Source organism: Hoplias malabaricus, chromosome 12 (assembly GCF_029633855.1).
Source record: "Hoplias malabaricus isolate fHopMal1 chromosome 12, fHopMal1.hap1, whole genome shotgun sequence".
Lineage (NCBI taxonomy): Eukaryota > Metazoa > Chordata > Actinopteri > Characiformes > Erythrinidae > Hoplias > Hoplias malabaricus.
Window position 1 is genome coordinate 31,763,069 of NC_089811.1, and position 20,354 is coordinate 31,783,422.

Below are 20,354 nucleotides of genomic sequence, written 5' to 3' on the forward strand. Positions count from 1 at the left end.
CCTTCCACCTTAACTGGTAGCACCACCTGATTCCACTTGTACTGACTGTTATGTTTACTACTGTGCCGTTTTTAAGGGGAAAGAGAAATTAGAATTAGAAACCAGCCTCGGCCTCGTGTACCATGTCAGGTAAACCTTTTACAGCACAGATGTAGCTGTATTACACGCTAGCTGGGTGATTAGCTTATGGGCACCAGGAATACAGTCAGAAAGAAAGAAACGATGGCGCTACAGAATGCTGTTTGAGTGTGTTAAACTTGTTGCATGATAGATTATCTTGAACTCTGCCATGGTGATAGAGTCTATACCTTTGCCTCAGACACCATTATATTTCGTGGTGTGTTTTAGGCCTTGGCATGACGAAAATAACATCTGCTAATATTTAATTTAGTATTAAGATTGAGTAGTAGACCCGCTCTGGGTGACACTGTGGAGGCTGATAAGTTTTCCCTGTGTCCGCCTGGGTTTCCTCCGAGTGTTCCGGTGGATTGGCTACTCAAAACGTATCCGGGTGTGAGTGTGTAAGTGAATATGTGAGTGTGTGGTGCCGTGCACTGTACTGGCGCCCTATACAGGGCGTGTTCGTGCCTTGAAATGCAGTTACAGGCGGTGAATGAATGAATGAGAGTGGTATTGCCTACCAAGTTTGCAGTTGAAAAGTGGAACCTGTTGAAGTGAGATCCCAAGGCAAGAGCGTTTATAGCTATACTGACATGCTACTGACCTGTGTGTGAGTTGCAAATAATACTGATCATGCACAGCAGTGCTAGTTTTTAAACCTTGTATATTTTTGCTGTCCACACTTGCCTTGTCTTGTAGATGTGAGAAGACCCTAGTTCTGTTGCTGCAGTTTGTTTTAATTCTCCTCTAGTTTTAATTAGTGTCAATTTCTTTGAATATTTTTGTTGGCTCTTTAGCCCAACAATGACACCAATTTGTTTAAGTACTGCAGCAACAGTACTGTATCTGATCCAGTGTCCACAACATACACAGCATCAGTTCCTGTGAGAGTCCTGAGGACTGGTGAAATGCAAAGTGTAAAGGCTAACAAATAAAACAGCAATAGATGGTAGGCACTTTACACTACTAAAAATCAATGTGCTACAAAAGATTCTTTGAGCGATGCCATAGGAGAACCACTTTTGGTTCCGTAAAGGACCATTTTTGCTGATACATTTAAATTGGTAAAGCATCTTAAGACAGGAACCCTGTGAAGGACTGGCGCCCCCTCCAGGGTGTGTTCCCGCCTTGCGCCCAATGATTCCAGGTAGGCTCTGGACCCACCGCGACCCTGAACTGGATAAGCGGTTACAGATAATGAATGAATGAATGAATCTTAAGACAGGGTGTTGCTCAATGAACCCTTTGTAGCACTGTTATTTTAAAGAGCGTACACTGTACTACTAGATCCAGCACCTACAGATTTTTTTAACGGATTTGAGTTACAGTGTTTGAAGAACATTAGTGTGACAACTGTTATATTTGTTGCACAGAAAAGCAAGATAGATTTACATAAAATACCACCACAATGGACCGTGAAGGAAAAATGTTCTGTATTGCCCACAGTGTAAATACAGATTTGTGATAGTCTACTGTAACTAAAATGTCAGGATTAATAATGAAGTTTACAGAAACATTACCGTGCTTAGATCTAGCTAAACAGCCCAGAGAGTGGGGGGTGTTCTATCACGGCAAAACAGTCATGAAACTCGAAAAAAAATGCATGGTTTTCATTGGTAACTATATGGGAATGTTCTAGATAACTGCACCATTCACAGCCACATCTTTTAACTCACTGAGAACAGACTCAGGGTAAAAGGCTCCAGTTCATGAGCTGTGCTTTTGTCTATACACTCAGACATTTTAACAGCTAACAAGTCTGAACAATGTAAAAACAAAATGGTTTCACATGTGACTTCTGAAAACCTTCACTTGAATAGGGGTTGACAGGTACTAAACCAGTAATTGTCACAGTGGAACTGTTCTCTATCTGGAGCAAATATAGTACGTTTAAGGTTGAATATATATTTATATATGTATGTGTGTGTGTGTGTATGTGTGTGTGTATTGTGTTTTTCTAGAAGACGTCACAGCGCGTACAAAATCTTTTTTTGTAATGACTCTTTTATGCAATGTCATACGTCACACTGGCAATGTCAGCTTGTAGATCAAGAAGTCTGTTAGAAGGCTGTTATATTGCACCGCCATCTAGTGGTGGTTTGTAGAGGTTTCAAATGTATTCTCCTGATTGTTTTTCTTCCTTGCTTCAAAGACCACAGCGTTCACTACAGAACCATTACCACCTGCAGAGCCCGGGGCGCCTGAGCCTCTCTCCGGCGTCATCCGTTGCCAGAAAAATGTTTTCCCACAGATACGCAGCAAGTAGCCTGGTCGTTAGATTTGGATCAGCGATTAAGGTGATCAGAATAAACTTTTTAAGACACTGTCGAGTACAATACAAAGTTTTCCCCCAAAAACTTGACGCTTCAAACAGGGATCCTTCATCAGCTGTGTAAGCAAATTGCTCCTAAAGCTTAAAGAGATCAGAACGGTGCATGACTCATTCACATCTGAACTAGCCGGAGTGTGTGGGCGGAAATATTACGTCAGTATGGACACTTTGGAGTGCTATTCTGCTCTACTTTTACATATGATTATATATTTAATACATATTGTGTATATATATATATATGTGTGTGTGTTACATATGATGATATATTTGGTGGGATGATAGACTTGTATTAGCACATGCTGGGGTAGGAGAAATGGAGGACAATGAGGTCAGTCAGAAATCATTGTACTAGGCATCAAAAGAAAGCCAGGAGACTTCTTTATAATCAGTGATGTCTGAAGGAGCTGTCCAGTGCTGAAACCTGAAATGGATCTCCATGAATAACGGGAATCTGGACCATATTTACAGAGAGAGAGAGAGAGAGAGAGAGAGAGAGAGAGAGAGAGAGAGAGAACGAGAGATGAATGCTCAAACGTGCACTTATTTTTGGTTTTGTAAATATGGGAGATCCACTGCCTTTAGTAGTCTGTGCAAAGGCATTATTTCAGAGATGTACAGCTCCCGCATAAATATTTTTATTCCTCTCAATCAGATAACCTCGGATTCGTTAGAAATGACAGCTTCAGACTGAAATGTTTACGTTCAGACGTTACGCTTCGTTCAAAAATCCCAGGGAAGGAGGAATAGGAGCTTATTAAACCGACTGCTTGCTGCCATCGTGTGGCTTTTTCTTCCAGAGCACGCACCTCCTGGCTCCTCATATAGACTTTAACAGATTTTCTGGCGTTTCATTTCAGCAGGAGAGTGCATAAGGTCATTTAAAGCAGATTAAACACACAGTCTGAAATAACTGTAATTTAAACGGGAGCGTCACATTTGTCCAAGTGCATTGTTATGATCAGTGACACAACAAACCAGCCCTAACAGACCGTACATCATCTCTGGTTAGCTATGGGCACAGCTGTCCTTGGTATTATGAAGGTCAGAATTGTTGCCCCTCCCTCTCCCTCTCGCCGCTCGTGGAAAGTGCTTGAGCGTAATGTGTTGCTATTGGGTCAAACTTCCCAAGTCTTTGTTCGTGACTCGGATTCTCATTCGAGGCGCAAAGTGCTGCGGGCGCGTCCTCCTCCTCCTCTAAAAAAAAAAAAAAAAAAAAAGTGTCTGCGCTCCCGGACACGCAGCCGTGAGATGAGCTTTCAGAAAACAAAGCCACTCGCGACATGCGCCACGGGAGCACACAGCAGCTCGAGCGGGGGACGGACACGCGCTCGATCCGCGCCGAAAAGCAGCAAATCGCGCAGTGAGTTGCCGGAGGTCACCGCGAATGGGAATTAGTCCTGCGCCTCTGGACAGAAAGCGCTGCGCTCACATCTGGGACTGAGCCGAGGGTTTTTGGAGTGGGCTGCTGCTGTTCCTCTGGATCTCGTCGGCGAGGTAACCCTGGATCATTTCCGTTTTTAGAAGAATGAGAAATGGCAATTTACGCGTCCTCTCTGATCTAACAGGTGCTTTATAACAGTGCTGGTGATGGCGGTGCGCGTTGGTCCAGTCTCAGGTTGCGCTGAGATGATGAGCTCATTAAAGCCTTTCGTTTTCATTAGATGATCATCCTCCAGATGCTGGCTTTCCTTTCGTAATTACTTCAGCCGTCACTGCCAGGGTCCTCTCACCTGAGGAGCCTGTTTCTGGGAGGATTCCTGTAATGTCATGGAGATCTGCTGCGCCACTAAGCTGTGGCTAAACGGCCTTTTCGCAACAATTTCAGCCGCTTTTCAGAACTTTACATTCCATCATATCATAATATCACCTCTGAGTTCGGGCTGCGTGAATAGAACACGGAGAATAATCCTGAAAATATCTTAGGGCTTCTATTGGAATTTAAAACCAGACGCAAACACAAGCTCTCTGGGAGATGCCACCCAAAATGTCTTTGTATATCTACAGAGATTATTATATTATTTAATTTCTTATATTTATTCGTACATCAGTCCATGAATTTTAAAGATAGCCCCCCCCACCCACCCACACGTATATGTGTGTGTGTGTGTGTGCATTTTTCATGTGAACAGGTTTCACATAAGTACCTCTCTCGTGTCTGTCACTCGTATATAAATGATTTTATAACAAGGTCTTCTTTTATTTGTCTATTCTATACTCAGTCTATTGTGGCCGGCTTAAACTTTCTCTCTCTCTCTCTGTCTCTCTCTCTCTCTCTCTCCTGTGTCTTCTTCTTCCAGTGGATGTGATTGTCCTCGCGCTGGTTAAAATAAGAGCTGTGCTCCTTCTGAAGTGACAGCGCTGCTGGCGCGCGCAAACGCCGCCGGTGTGTGTTCAGTGAGTGATGGCGGCTTGGGCACCTTCCTCCTCCGCCGGCGAGCCGGACCCCAACACGGCTAATTTACGACCACCTTCCTCAAGTAGGTCCATCACCGATAAAGCGCTATTTCACTCCGGCTATTTGCTTTGTGGCCAGCCTCGTTAATCTTGTCTTACGGTTGGGTGGGGTGGGTGGAGGGGGCTGTTCGTGGGGGGGTTTGAGGGGGCGTCGTTGTCGGGTGTAGGGAGGGGGGGGGGCGGTAAAACGGCACTCTTCGCGCTTCGTCTCACCTCCAACAAATCACTGCTGCAGTGCGCGCGCGGCGCGACAGACCCCCGCATCAGCCCACCAGCGCGAGCTGCCCTTTAAAAACACGGAGCGACGAACAATTAAAGAAGACACACGGGCTCACTGCGCCCATCCGTCTCTATCGATTACACAACGCCAGACTTTTAGCTCCACTTCACCCACAGAACTGACACAGAAATAATTACTGACAGGCTTATTAAATATGATCAGAATGTGATTATTATATTCATTATAATGATCTTTGACCCGTAACCGTTGTGGGGAAAATAGCAGAGCCATAAAAAATAAAATAATAAAAAAAGAAACATTATTTTATTTATTATACTTTATATTCGTGTTATAATACAATATATTTTTGTTTATAATTTCTACGTAATAATATGTGATTATATAACGCTGAATGTTGATATTAATGCACACAGACTTGCAATGTGCGCATACGATTGTTACGCAGCTGTAACATACGACGAGGAATTACTGTGATTTATGTATTTTATAACTATACAATAATTTCAGATATGGAAAATAAAGGAGAGCCAAATGTTCTTTAGAATTCCACTAATAAAAAATAGAACCATTCAAACTAATCATTAATCCATTCTTAGTCTTTACGTTTAGGTCACATGCTTACTATTGTTTATTATTATTATTTGTAGTATTAGTATTACTGATAGAATTATGGAAATTGCATTTAAATGTATCACAGTTACTCTGCGCCTATTAGTCTCCCAAATGGTCTTTTTATTTCTTCGTTATCAGTGTTTTTTTTCCTTGTGTGTGTGTGTGTGTGTGTGTCCGCGCAGTGCGGTGTAATGAAGTGAGGAGAGCCTCTAATTGTGGAGATATTAAAGAGCTCCTAATGGCTGGCTTTTGGCTGTGGCTTGGCTCCGAGGCTGTGGGGGTTTAATGGCTTTTTCAGCCTCAGAGAAGCGCGCGGACTCCGGAAAGCTTCCTACACTCACACACACTGTGCCCTGCTTTTTCTCCCCTGTAGCTGCGGGCGACTCCGCTGCTCGCCGCCCGCCGCTCTTACTGCTGCCGAAATGTCTCTCTGTGTTTATCGGCCTCCTGCAGAAGAGGAAAAAGCTTAATGTGATTATTTATATATTTATATACTTGTACAAAATACAATCATATATTTCTATATATCGGGCAATTATTATTCTGTATTCTATATTTATATTTAAATCTTATATATTATATGTCTCAAATTATGTAGTTTAAACCGTCAAAATGAATCTTGGACATTTGTTTTTTTTAATCACAATAGAACAGCTCTGACTCAGACTCTGATAGGGACATTTTGTTGAAATTGAGGTGATTTGGCGGGTTGTGTCTCTGTGTGTGTGTGTGTGTGTGTGTGTGTGTGTGTGTGTGTGTAAGAGAGAGAGAGAGAAAGAGGGGGGACAGGGAGAGATAGAGAAAAAGGGGTCTGGCCCGCTGAGATAATGCTGCTGCTGGTAAATGGTGGGGGAGAATGTGTGCCAAATCTGAAGTGTGTATTTGTGTGTGTGTGTTGGGGACGGGTGTTGGGGGGTGGGAGGGTATTTCCACCTGCTCTTACATTCACCTCCACCTCCGGCTTCTAAAACTAACACTTACTGTTTCATTAAATTGCAAATCGGTCGAGACAAAAGTACCTTGGTCTCGGCTGGACTGCATTTAAATTACAGAAGAGAGAGAGAGAGAGAGAGAGAGAGAGAGAGAGAGAGAGAGAGAGAGATGGAATTGTATTTGTATGTGATGGGTTTGTTGATTTGTTTCTGAAGGCTATGACTGGAGCGGGGTGGCACACGGGTGTACGAGGAAACTCGGGATGAAGATTTGTGGTGAGCTATATTTTTATCACTGTTTACGGCATAGTTATAAACTATATAAATGTGGTTATAAAAAAAAACTGGACCATAGCCATAAATAGTGAACTAAATGAATCTGGCCCTAAGCAGGTGCTGAAATATTCTCCAACAGAGGAACATCAGACAGAATTTCATTTTATATGGAAAATCACATTCCCCCTAAACAAATGGCCTTAGCTTCCACATTGATTTTCTCTATACGTTATATTTACTTGAGTAGAAAACTGATTTATTTCACATGAATTGGCGATGTATAGATATTATTCAATCATAACAGATCTAACATTTTGGTTACATTTGCACCAACAAAAAACAATCGAAAATGCCCATGTGTGCAAATAATCAGGCAACCATTCGATTCGATTTTGTGTACCAAAAAATGGAAACATTCGTGTGTAAAATGTTCTCTGAGATGACGCACATGTCCTGTTTAATGGAGGAGGATTAGATGAGAGGGCGGTCCTGTAGCGCCCCCAACTGCTGAAAGAGGGTCCTGACCTGCTGATTACACCTAATTGGGGATAAAACTAACTGTGTTTCATTTCGTAAAACAGCACACTTTAGGAACAGTATGAGAGAATAAAGCAGTAGCTGACTGGAGGGAGCAGACAGTAGTTGTAGATTACCGAACACTATATTTTAATCTCGCATGTAAATGAGAGCTTCTCTAAGTTAATGTTAGCTGTAGACAAACAAGGCGCATGTGTATTACGCTGTAGTTTCGTGTAGCACCGAAACTACACCGCTCCAGCAGGAGAGGAATCTTCAGTCTTTCATTAAACCATTCATATATCCTCTGTCCCTCGGGAGAATGGATGAACAGCACAAAGGTGTTCAGTGTCCGACTGTGTGTGTGTGGGAGAGAGATAGCGCGACCAGTGTGTGTGTGGGTTCATCTGATAACGCTTTCTGTGATTGTTGGGGGGGAAAGCTCGCCGATTCCCCTTCACATAAATCCGGGTGAAGAAGTCCCTCCTAGCGCCTTCGGCTTTACTTCAGTTTGAGCGACAAACGTGTTCAACATAGGCTAGTGTTTATTACTCTCGCGAGATTTACAGTGCCATTCTCAAGTGTAGACACATATTTTAAAAGCTTGGACGTTTTACTGAACCATATTTGAGATATTGCTATTATTAATATAGATTACCTGATAAAATTAGCTGTTGTTTAAAGGTAATAAATACTCTGTGTTCTGGACTCACTGCGCTCTGTGTGGCTGATTTAGTAGTTAATTCTCTCAGTCCTTATTTCTCCCCCGTTGTGTTATTCGTGTCGCTTCGTGTCGGAAGAATCTCACGGAGTAACGGCCGTTTACCTCAAGTCCCAAACGTATTTCCTTCATGGGTCGATGCATAAAATCAGCATCAGTCAGAAAGGGCCGGTATGGAAGAGCGGGTCTCTGATTATTTTATAGAATAATGACAGTGAATTTTGGTCGGTTTCAAATAGAATTTTTTTTCCAAGGAGAAACGCAATCTCGAGCCCTCCAGAGCTAGTTAGACTGCTATTAATTAAGCCGCTGATAGTTGATCTCCCACCCGTTTTCGAACAAGCTCCTCCCCCTACTTTGTGATTTGTTCAGACGGGTTGATAGGCGGGCTCCGTGTGGGTATGGACTGTAAGCCAATCACAGCAGAGACGACGGACCGTTCCCGCCTATCAGCTTGGTAGGAGGCGTCGTTTGCCGGACTATGGGTGGGAATCGTAAGGCGCTCTAAATGCCGGTGTTAGTTTGTGAAGACTGGACTTGCGCTGTTTGGTTCAGGAGGGAAACCCCCAGCAGCTCTCTGACCGTTAAAGCGCGCGGGATACGTGCACGCGCAAAGTGGAGAATAAACAAGACTCAGGCGGAATGTTTGAACCCTCGAAGCGCGCGCTGACCGTTTCCATTTCTCCCTCTTGTAACAATGCAGGGTTTTTACAGAAGAACAATAATGTGGACGAGAAGAGTCGGATTGTGGGCGCTTTTACGGAGCAGCCATCTCCGAAAAACTTGTTATCTCGAGATAACGAGCAGGAGTCCCGCTTCAGACGCACAGAGACAGACTTCTCGAATCTGTTCGCCCGCGGTGAGAGACACACCTTCACCCCTGCTCCACCACTCTGTTCAAAACCGAGAACAAGAGCACTGTCGCCCTTATTATTATTATTAATGATGTATTGGAATATTATTGCAAACAATAATAATGTCATGCTAGTAATTGTTTTGTCTCTTATATTCATGGCTCATTATTATTAGCGGTTGTAGAAGTTGTTTTAGTGAGTAAATATTTATTCAGTTATAGCATTTATGCGAATGATAATGTAGCTGTGTCTTTCAGATTAAATACACACTGTAAACTTTAACACACCGAGTTTATGTTAAAAAATGTTTGGAAACCTGTTGCCTCACATTTACAAAATTACTTTAATATAATTCATTTAATTTAATTTAAAGTTTTATTAATAATTTTCACTTGAGGATTCTTAAAGACTGTTACTAAAATACAGTTGTTGTTTTTTTGGGGGGGACAAATCAATGTTTACAATTTTGTATGGTGCAAATATCATGTGTCTGTTAGTTTGTTAATAGATGAAAGCTACAACACATGCTAGTGATGGTTAGGTTGATTAAATTCTATTATCCAAATGGGATATTGATTACAAACGGGATCGTAATTAGAAATGATGCCACTGAGCCCATATGTATCCATATGATTTATCTGTATGTTGCCTGTAAATCACAAGCTGTTGGAAATAAAAAGGGAAACTTGCCTAGACAAAAATCTTAGATAAAGTTTCCAGGGTCTGATGTTATAGTGAAAGATGGTACACAAAGACATTTACACCCGTCCTAAGTAACTGCTTAAATATACGCTACATGTCAGGAGAAGACAGTTGTGCTTTTCTGAATTAGTCATGGTCTAAGATACTACCATGTTCAATGCCTCATTTCAGTGGTTGATCACCTGGTCCCCATTGCCTATTGTCCCCATACCTAATTTCAGAGTAAATATTTCTTTTAAGATAACAGTAATCAGTTAGGGTTTCTCCCCACAGTCTAAAAACAGGATTAGGTGGATTGGCTACTCAAAAGTGTCCATATGTGTGAGTGTGTGTGTTGCCCTGTGAGGGACTGGCGCCCCCTTCAGGGTGTATTCCCTCCAGGTAGGCTCTGGACTCACTGGGACCCTGAACTGGATAAGAGGTAACCCTGGTGGTACTCCAATAAGTACCCCATCTCCTGATGTCAGCACCAGACGTACTGACTTTGGGATGATAAACCAACCCCCCTTCTTTCATGTTCAGAGAGACCCTCAGGCATGGAGCATTTGGTTAAACACTGATTAGGACCTTCATGCATTTTATACTATGTCTGTTCAATATCTAACCACTCTTTAAGAATGATCTAAGAATGATCATCAATCAACTTTTTAATTACCACTAAAAGAACATAACAATATTGAAGAAAGAAGATTTAATTTAGTAAAGCGGCAGGTGAACCAAACAAATTTCATTCAGTTATTCTAAAAGTAAAATCCATATTCATGAGGAAATTAATTTTTACATTTTTTTTTTTAAATCTGAACAACGTATCTCTTTTGTTTTTCCATTAATTGTATTTTCTCATTTGTCCCGCTGAAAACATGCCATGAATCTTCATTAAAGATTTACTGCCTGCCAAGAATGGTGAAGAGCCTACTCTCCAGTTCCTGCTGGAGGTGGTGGAGATCCTCACCAGCTATGTGCGGAAGACTTTTGACAGGTCCACCAAAGTGCTGGACTTCCACCACCCACACCAGCTCCTGGAGGGCATGGAGGGCTTCAACCTGGAGCTTTCAGACCAGCCTGAGAGCCTGGAGCAGATCCTGGTTGACTGTAGAGACACACTCAAGTATGGTGTCAGGACAGGTGAGAGACTTGAGACAACTGGCATGTGATTATGTGGGTTCAAGTGTGTCGGTACTTAGTCAATACTAATTTCTTAAACTCACAGACTGCATTCATAAAGACAGGTTTACAGTAACTACTATGAAACTAACACAGAATTCTACCCTGCTCTTCATGCACTAAATAAGAATATTGCTGTGAGGATTTCAGGTACTAATCTTGGATGATTAGTTCTGGATCACAAACACCCTTCCAGGTCATTTCAGGTGCTCCTTCTCTTCAGAGAATACTGCTCCACTGCTCTATAGCCAAATGCTGGGGCACTCACATTGGGTATGGTTACTGAAGGCTCATCTGCAGCTGCTCAAGATCATCCTATACAGAGGATCAATACAGAGACTGTACCAGGTGTAAAGGCAACTTTACCGGATATATTTGGACATATAATGACAGTGAGGAGCTTGTAGATTGGTCATTTGAATTTCAGAGGTGACAATTATACCCCTCTTTCATAAGATTAACTTAAAGTGCAGTTAATATTAGCACTCCCTCTGAGGAAACGTTAAGTCCTTTGGAATGGCACTTTATTGAGGATGTTGTTTTCTATTCAGGTCACCCCAGGTTTTTTAACCAGTTGTCAACCGGACTGGACATCATTGGCTTAGCTGGCGAGTGGCTCACCTCAACTGCAAACACTAATATGTGAGTTCTTTTTCTTATTTCCTGCTGGTGTATTTATCATACTGACGGGGTGCAGAAGGTGTAATTGAAACATTATCTTGCAAAAGCACACACAGTAGCTTTAAAAAGCCTATTTGTCACTTTGTGAAGAATTAGATTTCTTTGTTTCCCTGCTTAGTGTTTTTTCCCCCCACAACATTTCTTTATTCAGACCTCTGGGTGTGAATGTGATTATGATCAAATAATGATCAATGGTGTATTTGTTCTGGTAACAAGTAAAAAGCATGACATAGTTAGATTAGTCTGTGAAATGGCACAGAGGTTTAATACACAGCCTGCAGACAGGACAATCAAAGATTCATGGCTTTGCCTCATTGGTCAGGGCTAATTTACATCCTTATGGTCATACATATGGCTTCAAACCCACACAGTGTGCCTCCTTCATTTAACTCTCCATCACAAACACTCTCTCTCTGTCACACACACACTTTCACAGAGATCCCAATACAGTCAGTTTAAGCTGATCCGAAGTCTATGCTCAAAAATGAAACAGCTTGATATTCAAAAGAAATGCCACATTAAGTCTGTTCTCATCAAGTGTAAATGAGTCTTTTCACATTTTTGCATTCAGCAATGCATCCATTTTAAGCAAGTTAAGCCCTGTATCTCATACAATGATTCATCAATATAATCCGTGATGTTTTCCATCTTCACAAAACACTACAGCACATATAATCAGCAAAGTGTGAACACACCAGTTCTGGTTGACCTCTGGAGGTCAGACATTCTATTATATCTTTTTACTGCATGTGTCCTAACTATGTAAAGGTCAGTAAAGGATACACTGCTGATTTATTTTACCTTAGTAGTGCTGTGGTTCAATGACTGACCTGGTTGCTTTCAGTGGTTTAAAGAGTAGCGAACCATACTCACAAAAAGTTCACAAGGTCCATAATGACTTGTCACGTAAGGCAGAGGACTAATGCTGTTATAAAATGAGGAGTATGTTATCAGACATCAGGTGTTTCTTGTTTTATACAGCAAGGTGCAAAAGTCAGAGACCAATAGTAAAGATGTTTTGTGTTGTTTTCAAAAAATTTGAAAAGAAGTCAGATCCAGCCAAGAATCTGAAATTTTTTCTTCAAAAAACAAAAGCATAAAACATCTTTCTCTATAAAGATTTTAACATAGCAAATGTCAATAATTTGTTTACCTGTAGTAAACATATCAGTGACCTAGAAAGAGGGCAGCGTCTTGAATATTTCAAGATTATATAAAAATTAAAAAATGTCACATTGTTTATTTCCAGATTTTATCCCAGGTTTTTAATATGCTGTGAAAGGTCTGAAGCCACTGTAAATTTTGTGTTCGTGCTGAACACTCCATTGCCTCACAATAAAGATGTGAACACATGAGTAAATGATCTGAGACCAGGCTGCATACTTGACTGTCTCTGATGTCCCTTTAAAACAAGACTATTTATATTAATTAGCCTGAACAAACACTTGACATTAACATTCACTAATGAGCCTGAGATTGGTCTTAATTACTGTTGGTTATTGATCATCGTTATTGTGCTAAAAATGCCCCACTGGGATCTCTGTGCCAGAATATGTGATTAATTATGCTTTAATTTCAATAAGGTGCCACAAAGGTGTCATAATTTTAGGATAAAGATACTCTATTTGGATGATGATTGGTTGTGGTGACAATGCTAGTAGTATATTTAAGGGCTTTTGTTTGTTTAACCTTTCTAAGCATTTATTTGAAAGATTTTTCAATCGTGCATGGCTTTTTCCACAGGTTCACATATGAAATTGCACCAGTGTTTGTGTTGATGGAGCAGCTGACGCTGAAGAAGATGAGAGAGATTGTTGGCTGGCCTAATGGAGAAGGAGATGGCATATTCTCCCCAGGTAAGCTCAGATGCTAATGAACACAATGTTTGTGTGGGCTGATAGAGATCATAATGACTCTTGAGTCATATCAATCAAACCTTCAAAGATTTTGCCAGGGTACAATATGCAAACACTAATGCCACTCATAAGCATTAGCATACTGCAGTACTTCTTAAAGGGGGCATATTATGAAAAAATAACATTGTCAGTGCATGTGCACCTTCATTTGTGAATCTAGAGTCCCTACCAACCACAATCGTGAAAATAAACAATCCAGCCAGTTGTTTGTGGGCTGTCTAAATCTGAAAACATGAGATAACATGGGCTATTCAGGGCTTTCTTCAATAACTGAGCTAGACCTGTGTTTCGAGTCCAAAAAAGAGGATAAACAGAGCAAAACAAACATAAGCATAGAGAAAATGAGAACAGAGAAGAAAAAGAACCAAGCAAAAATGGCTAAATTCCAGAGCTTCTGCTCCTCGCTCCTTATTCATTGGCTTTAGATCTGAACATGGGCTGTGGTTCATTCTCATTTAAAGGAACTGTAACTTGTCATTCTGAACATGGCTGAGTTGTTTGATCCTTGTGGTATTCTGACCACAGCACGTCACAGAAGATGAATTAAGACCCCAGGGAACTGTATTATATGTCCCCTTTAAAACCCAAGGCCCATTGCCTATTGATCCAATCTGTTGTTTCTTTACAGGAGGAGCGATCTCCAACATGTACAGTGTGATGGTGGCTAGGTATAAGCACTTTCCTGAGGTGAAGACTAAAGGCATGACTGCAGCCCCAAGACTGATCCTGTTCACTTCAGAACATGTATGCATCTATATCTACCTCAATGAAATTTAAGGCAAAGTTCTCCTTGAGAGTTGGGTTGGGTTCATGGGAGTTCATGAGAGTTGGGAGTCATGCCTAAGGGCCTATATTGGAGTGGTTTGTACCCATGTCAGCAGTTAGGAGGCTGATATCACCCACACTATGTTATTGTACTCATGTAGCATCTTAGAAATGTGACTCTGATTTATTAAAGAATGTTGATGTTTGCCAAGTCCCCATCATGCATTATTAATGAATTTTCAGATGATTTTTAGAATCATGGTTGCTCCTGTTCATCTTTATATGTACTGATCAATATTTTGGATGACCTCTATGTACATTTTTCATATTCTTCCAGAGTCACTATTCCATAAAGAAAGCTAGTGCAGTTCTTGGTTTCGGGACAGAAAACCTGGTTTTGCTGAGAACAGATGAGAGGTAAGACAAGGCTCTGTCTGTGCTGTGATCTTCTTTAAGCTCCTGGTTTGTGTGTGTGTGTATGTGTGAGGGTGTCTGTGTTACATGTCCGTCTCCTTTGACAGAGGTAGAGTCATTCCTGCTGATCTGGAGGCCAAGGTCATTGATGCCAAACAGAAGGTGAGTTTTTCTATAGACCCAATGCCCCACTCAGGGCCTTTATAAATGTGTGGTACATCTAAAGGCTTATCATAATGTGCTTATTGAATAACACCAAAATTTAAACCCTGCATATATACTGTAATTATACTCTAATGATTCAGACATTGCATGCTATCTTAATGACAAATATAAAATAAACCAATAAGCTTGTTGGAAAATGATTAAATGAAGCAATTTGTCTCCACTGTGAGTGAAATAATTACATTCAAAACTGATTTTTAAGAATAAATTTAAAGGACCATCCTCATGCATGATCATATACTATGCACAGTCCATCACAATCATTCATGTGTCATCTACTTTCTTATGTTCATTTACAAGTGAGCAGCTTTCAGTCTTGTTCTCAGCTCTATTGGCTTTATCTGCTTTAGTCAGTGGATGTAATCCATTCAGAGTGACAGCTCATTTGTCTCTGTTCTTTTTCAGGGCTATGTTCCACTTTTCGTGAATGCCACTGCCGGCTCCACAGTTTACGGGGCTTTTGACCCCATCATTGAGATTGCGGACATCTGTGAGAAATACAACATGTGGCTCCATGTGGATGTAAGTACACACTCGTGTTTGTAAGTGCTCATAATGCCAACTGAAAAAAAAAAATTGGACAGTATTTGAAACCAGGAAAGTAGGGCTTCCTTAATTTGGCTTAATAAAAAGAGCACAGCATTTGATGTTTCCCTGGTGATTTTCTAAATTTATTTACTTATTTATGTAATGATTAAAAGCTCATTCCAAATTTATTGCCTGCAGCCATTCATTCAGGAATTGCCATTCATGTCCAGATGTCTTTTATACTTTAGATGGTATCATGAAATCTTTTCAAACATCCATTACTTTGTGTAACCAAAGACATATGTATATGCAAACATACCTGACCTGTACAAACCAATTAAAATGTAAAACAAAGGGCCAGATTTCACTTGACTGCTGCTTTTTATGGGCAAGCATGATTACCTCAGCTAAGGTGTTTTTGGATCATTTGAAAATCTTCAAAGTACAATTTGCCATTGTCCCACATTTTTGGAATGTGCTGAATACATCAGGTTAACAATCATTGTATATTTTCAAAATACTATAAATCTAATAAGGTAAAAGATATAACTTGTCTTTATGCTTTTTCTGTCAAAAGTGGATTTACAAATTATTTTCTTTGTATTTTACCCACGGTCCCAACTTTTTGGAACTGACTTTGTAAAATCATACGTTATTAAAAAAAGTGTTCTGTTGTCAGATCAAGCCTCTCTCAACACAAAGACATTGTGTGTTCGTTTTCTGCAGGGAGCATGGGGAGGTGGACTCCTGATGTCCAGAAAGCACAGACACAAGCTAAATGGCGTTGAGAGGTGAATTGTATCTTTCTACACCATGTACACAAACACACACAATCACACATTTTTGAGGCCATTCTTATTCCACTGTGTTATTACTGTAGGGCAAACTCTGTCACATGGAATCCACACAAGATGATGGGCGTTCCACTACAATGCTCTGCAATTCTGGTTCGAGAGAAGGTGAGGCACAGAGAATGTAAAATAAGACAGTGAGAAAGACAAGAGAGAAAGACAGTGAAAAAGAGAGAAAGAGCACTTAGAAGACAGTGCAACTATGTGAAAGAAACTGGATAGCAAAGTGAAATAGAGAGAGATGAACAGAACAAAAGGCTAAAAGAAAGAGAGAGCGAAGGGAGAGGTGGAGAGAGGGCTGGTGCTCACTGAATTGTATCATTAACGATTCTCCTCTTCCTGCCCTTTCTTCTCTCTCTCTCTCTCTCTGCAATAACATGTTATTATGTTAGTATCTGGCTCTCTGATAGTTTCATTTTGTGTGTGTGTGTGTGTGCACAGGGTCTTCTGCAGGGCTGCAATTCTATGTGTGCTGGCTACCTTTTCCAGCCCGATAAACAATATGATGTCACCTATGATACTGGAGACAAGGCCATACAGTGTGGCCGCCATGTGGATATCTTCAAATTCTGGCTCATGTGGAAGGCAAAGGTGCTTGGAATGAATGAATGAGAGGAATGAGGAAATACTCATATGCTGTATATATCATACTAATATGAGTGCTTTTATTTTGCCAGTTTTTAATATTATATTGTATATAGTCATGTATTTTATAGCGTTTTATGTTTAAAAAAGCAATATTTATTGTGCCTTATAAATGCATTATAATGCTCTAAAACTGTGACTGTAGCACCTTATAGACCTCAAATTAAAAGAAAGCTTTGTGTCCTTTACAGGGTACAGTTGGATTTGAAAAGCATATAGACCGGTGTTTGGAGCTGTCAGAGTACCTCTATAATAAGATCAAGAACCGAGAAGGCTATGAGATGGTTTTCCAAGGACAGGTTTGTGAAAATAATTCATTCCTCTTTGAAGAAATTAAGCATTGGCCTATTTATCAGATTTCTTCAAATTGATTGTATAATTCATGTAATTTTACCAGTTTTATGCACTGTGAGGAACAGCTGATGTAAATTTATGTCCAAAAAATGGGATATAAGATTTTGTTCCCATACTGAAAATATAATGATGACCAGTTCTGATTATATGAATACAGAAATACCCACAAGGATGTTCACATCTATTAAGCCACACGTTGTTCTATAGTGTATGGCTCAGAAAAACAACAGAAAAAAGCCATTGTGCATTCAGAGCAGTATGAGATGACTCATTATAGTTTCTGTTGTGCTGTTTCTCTCTCTCAGCCTCAGCACACTAATGTGTGTTTCTGGTACATTCCGCCAAGCCTGCGTAGCATGCCAGATGGAGAGGAGAAGAGACAAAGGCTCCATAAGGTAAAGTACTGTCTGTTTTAATATATCCTAATAATGCTTTCTGTGGAAACATTGGTCCTCAATAGACCACTGCATATAGAGCACTCAGAGAATCATTTGACTTCAAAAATGGTTCTTTACCCAGTTAAATAGTTCCCTATGTAAAAAAAAATCTGATTTAAATGGTTTTTAAAGATCCCCTTAAATCCTTTAAAAAAATTGCACTCTGCCACTGATTTGAGGCATCAATATCACCCATCGTGGATCAATTTGTTGACCGTGTGTGACCTGCAAAGTCATTTCCATGAGATGCTTCACAACCAAAAGCTATTAAAACTATTAACAATTAAAAAGCCCCTTTTCAGTGCTAGAGAACCCTATTGGCTAAGTGTTTAGAACACCATTCTAGCAAAGTGACCAATGATTAGGTGTAAATGATGTTTGAGCTTTCAAAAGGCTGTGTATATAAATGTCTGTGAATGGACTGGAATGGTTTCTCCTCCACAACCAGGTGGCCCCAAAAATCAAGGCAATGATGATGGAGTGTGGGACAACCATGGTGGGCTACCAGCCTCAAGGTGAAAAAGTCAACTTCTTCAGGATGGTCATTTCAAATCCCGCTGCCACCAGGTCAGATATCGACTTCCTGATCGACGAGATCGAAAGACTGGGCCAGGATTTATAAAGAGGCCACACATCATTTAGCCCGCTGTGGTCAAAATGCGGGGCAGGGTAGATGCCCCTGAGGAATCGCAAACAATTCCACATAGCATTAGCAAACCTTCTGGCAGCCCTTATACAGTTTTACCATCATTCTAAATAGCCTCCCTGGGCTCATATGACGCATGACTTTCTTTTATAACAACACTCCATAAAACAGATAATATTGGCACAAATATAATAGATAATATTGGGAAGTGAATGTTTCAGCATTTTCAAAATACTCTGTCTGCTGCATCTGTAACTTATGACTGATTACACACTCATTTTCTGAACAGAAAATAATCTAATGTAGTTGTCCGTGTCAGGGACTATGTGAAATGAAAACAGCAGATATAGGTATTACAATGAAAAACACCTATATTCCTTTACGTCTGTAGATGGTATTAAATCATTCCATTGTGGAACTGTTAGTGAAATTGTAGCTCTGTGAGGGCTTGAGTTTTTGGAAATATAAAAACTAAACCAGAAAGTATCTTTATTCATCTCTGTCACTGTGTCAATTCTGTACAAGATCTTCTACTCATAACAGTAAATATTTCACTAGATATGACTAGAGTACATTTGACTTCAGAGTTCTCTGCACTAGGATGTATTTTAAAACTGTAATTTATCAACATCAAGTAACTGTTGGTTCTAAATGTTGTCAGTGTGATTACAGAGTCGCATCTCTTAGCTGTTCTCCTGTGCTATAAATTAATGGGGAAAAAGGCATTAATTGCTACCATACCAGGAAATGTATTCAGTGTTTTTAGAACTATCAAGTCCTTTATGTAGATTGTGTATATTATTGTTATATGGCCTTTGTGACAAACATAGTTTTACAGTAAGAGATGTTTAAATAGTGATTACCAATTAAATAGAGATATTTATTAAGCTTTTATTTATACGAAGAGTTTAACTGTGTGAAAGATGTCTTTTCCTCCATTTGTAAGGGATCCTAATTTGTATTTTGAGAGGTTATAATGATCAGAGTGTTTTAACCAATGTTTTAAAGATTTCAGTGTATTCATTGACCAAAGACATGGAACAAAGTGGTGTTTATTTGTCTGTCACTTTAATCTGTACTACTCAGTGGCTTAGATGAAGTGATCAGCGTGTAACGTAAAGATATCAATGAGCACATTCAATATAACCCTAGTGCAATCAGTGTGGTGTAGCTGTGATTGTCACTATTATTATGCATACACAATGAATGTTAGCATTAATTGTCTAGTTCTAGTCAAGTCATAAGAAGTCCAGTGAAAAGAGGTGGCTGGGTTCTAGCTGATATGGCCAGGACTTGGTAAGAAAAGCACAAAAGACCTTTATCTCTTAAAATAAGTGTAGTGTATTTTATTAACATTTGGAGAGGATTTTTATATTAAAAAAATATTTAGCAAAGCCACGACTGTTTTCCAAGGCACAGATAAGGCCAAGTATCAGACTAAACTCTAGACTGCTATTGTGTTGTAATTCCTCTTTAATCTGAGAGGAGGCTTCTGTGTTTGGGAAGCAGAGCAGAGTCTGAAGGTTCTGTGTCTTGAAGCGGCCAATCAGTATGCTCACATTCCTCAACTCTCAACCGAAAAGTGTGTTCAGACAAGCCTGGGTGATGTAGTGTAAGCAGCAGGAGAGATTATGATTATTTACACACTGTTAAATGGTGGTGAAATACAGCCCTGTATATGAGAATGGTCTGTGAGATAAGAAGGCACTTTAACTTGTGCACAACTGCTGTCATATAAATACTGCAAATAAAGCACTCAGCTTTCCGTCGACCAGTCTATGATCCTTTATTAAAAACACTCAAACAGCGAGGGACTTCATTCAAGTATGCTTTATTTCCTTTCAACACTTTAAATGAATATGGATTGTTACCTATTCTCTCTCCCCATATAGTTATAACATTGCTTTATGTTAATCACAGAGCTTTTAATTAGCACCTACTTTTCTAGTCAAAGTAATATAAAGCTAT

General features: G+C 40.1%; 1 protein-coding gene across 2 annotated transcripts; it reads left to right on the forward strand.

Moving 5' to 3' along the window:
• Positions 1–13: 13 nt before the first annotated feature.
• gad1a (glutamate decarboxylase 1a) lies at positions 14–20,150 on the forward strand. Of its 2 annotated transcripts, none has more exons than XM_066686224.1 (17): positions 14–129; positions 4,750–4,929; positions 6,908–6,967; positions 8,908–9,063; positions 10,643–10,885; positions 11,476–11,566; positions 13,349–13,461; positions 14,150–14,265; positions 14,624–14,703; positions 14,808–14,862; positions 15,331–15,447; positions 16,180–16,244; positions 16,334–16,412; positions 16,746–16,895; positions 17,141–17,248; positions 17,609–17,698; positions 18,189–20,150. In XM_066686224.1, the coding sequence occupies exons 2-17, from the start codon at positions 4,854–4,856 to the stop codon at positions 18,360–18,362; spliced, it is 1,773 nt and encodes a 590-aa protein (XP_066542321.1). In that variant the 5' UTR covers positions 14–129; positions 4,750–4,853; the 3' UTR covers positions 18,363–20,150. The 2 variants fall into 2 exon arrangements, with proteins under 2 accessions (XP_066542321.1, XP_066542320.1); XM_066686223.1 differs by lacking the exon at positions 14–129 and adding an exon at positions 3,654–3,946.
• The last annotated feature ends 204 nt before the right edge of the window (positions 20,151–20,354 follow it).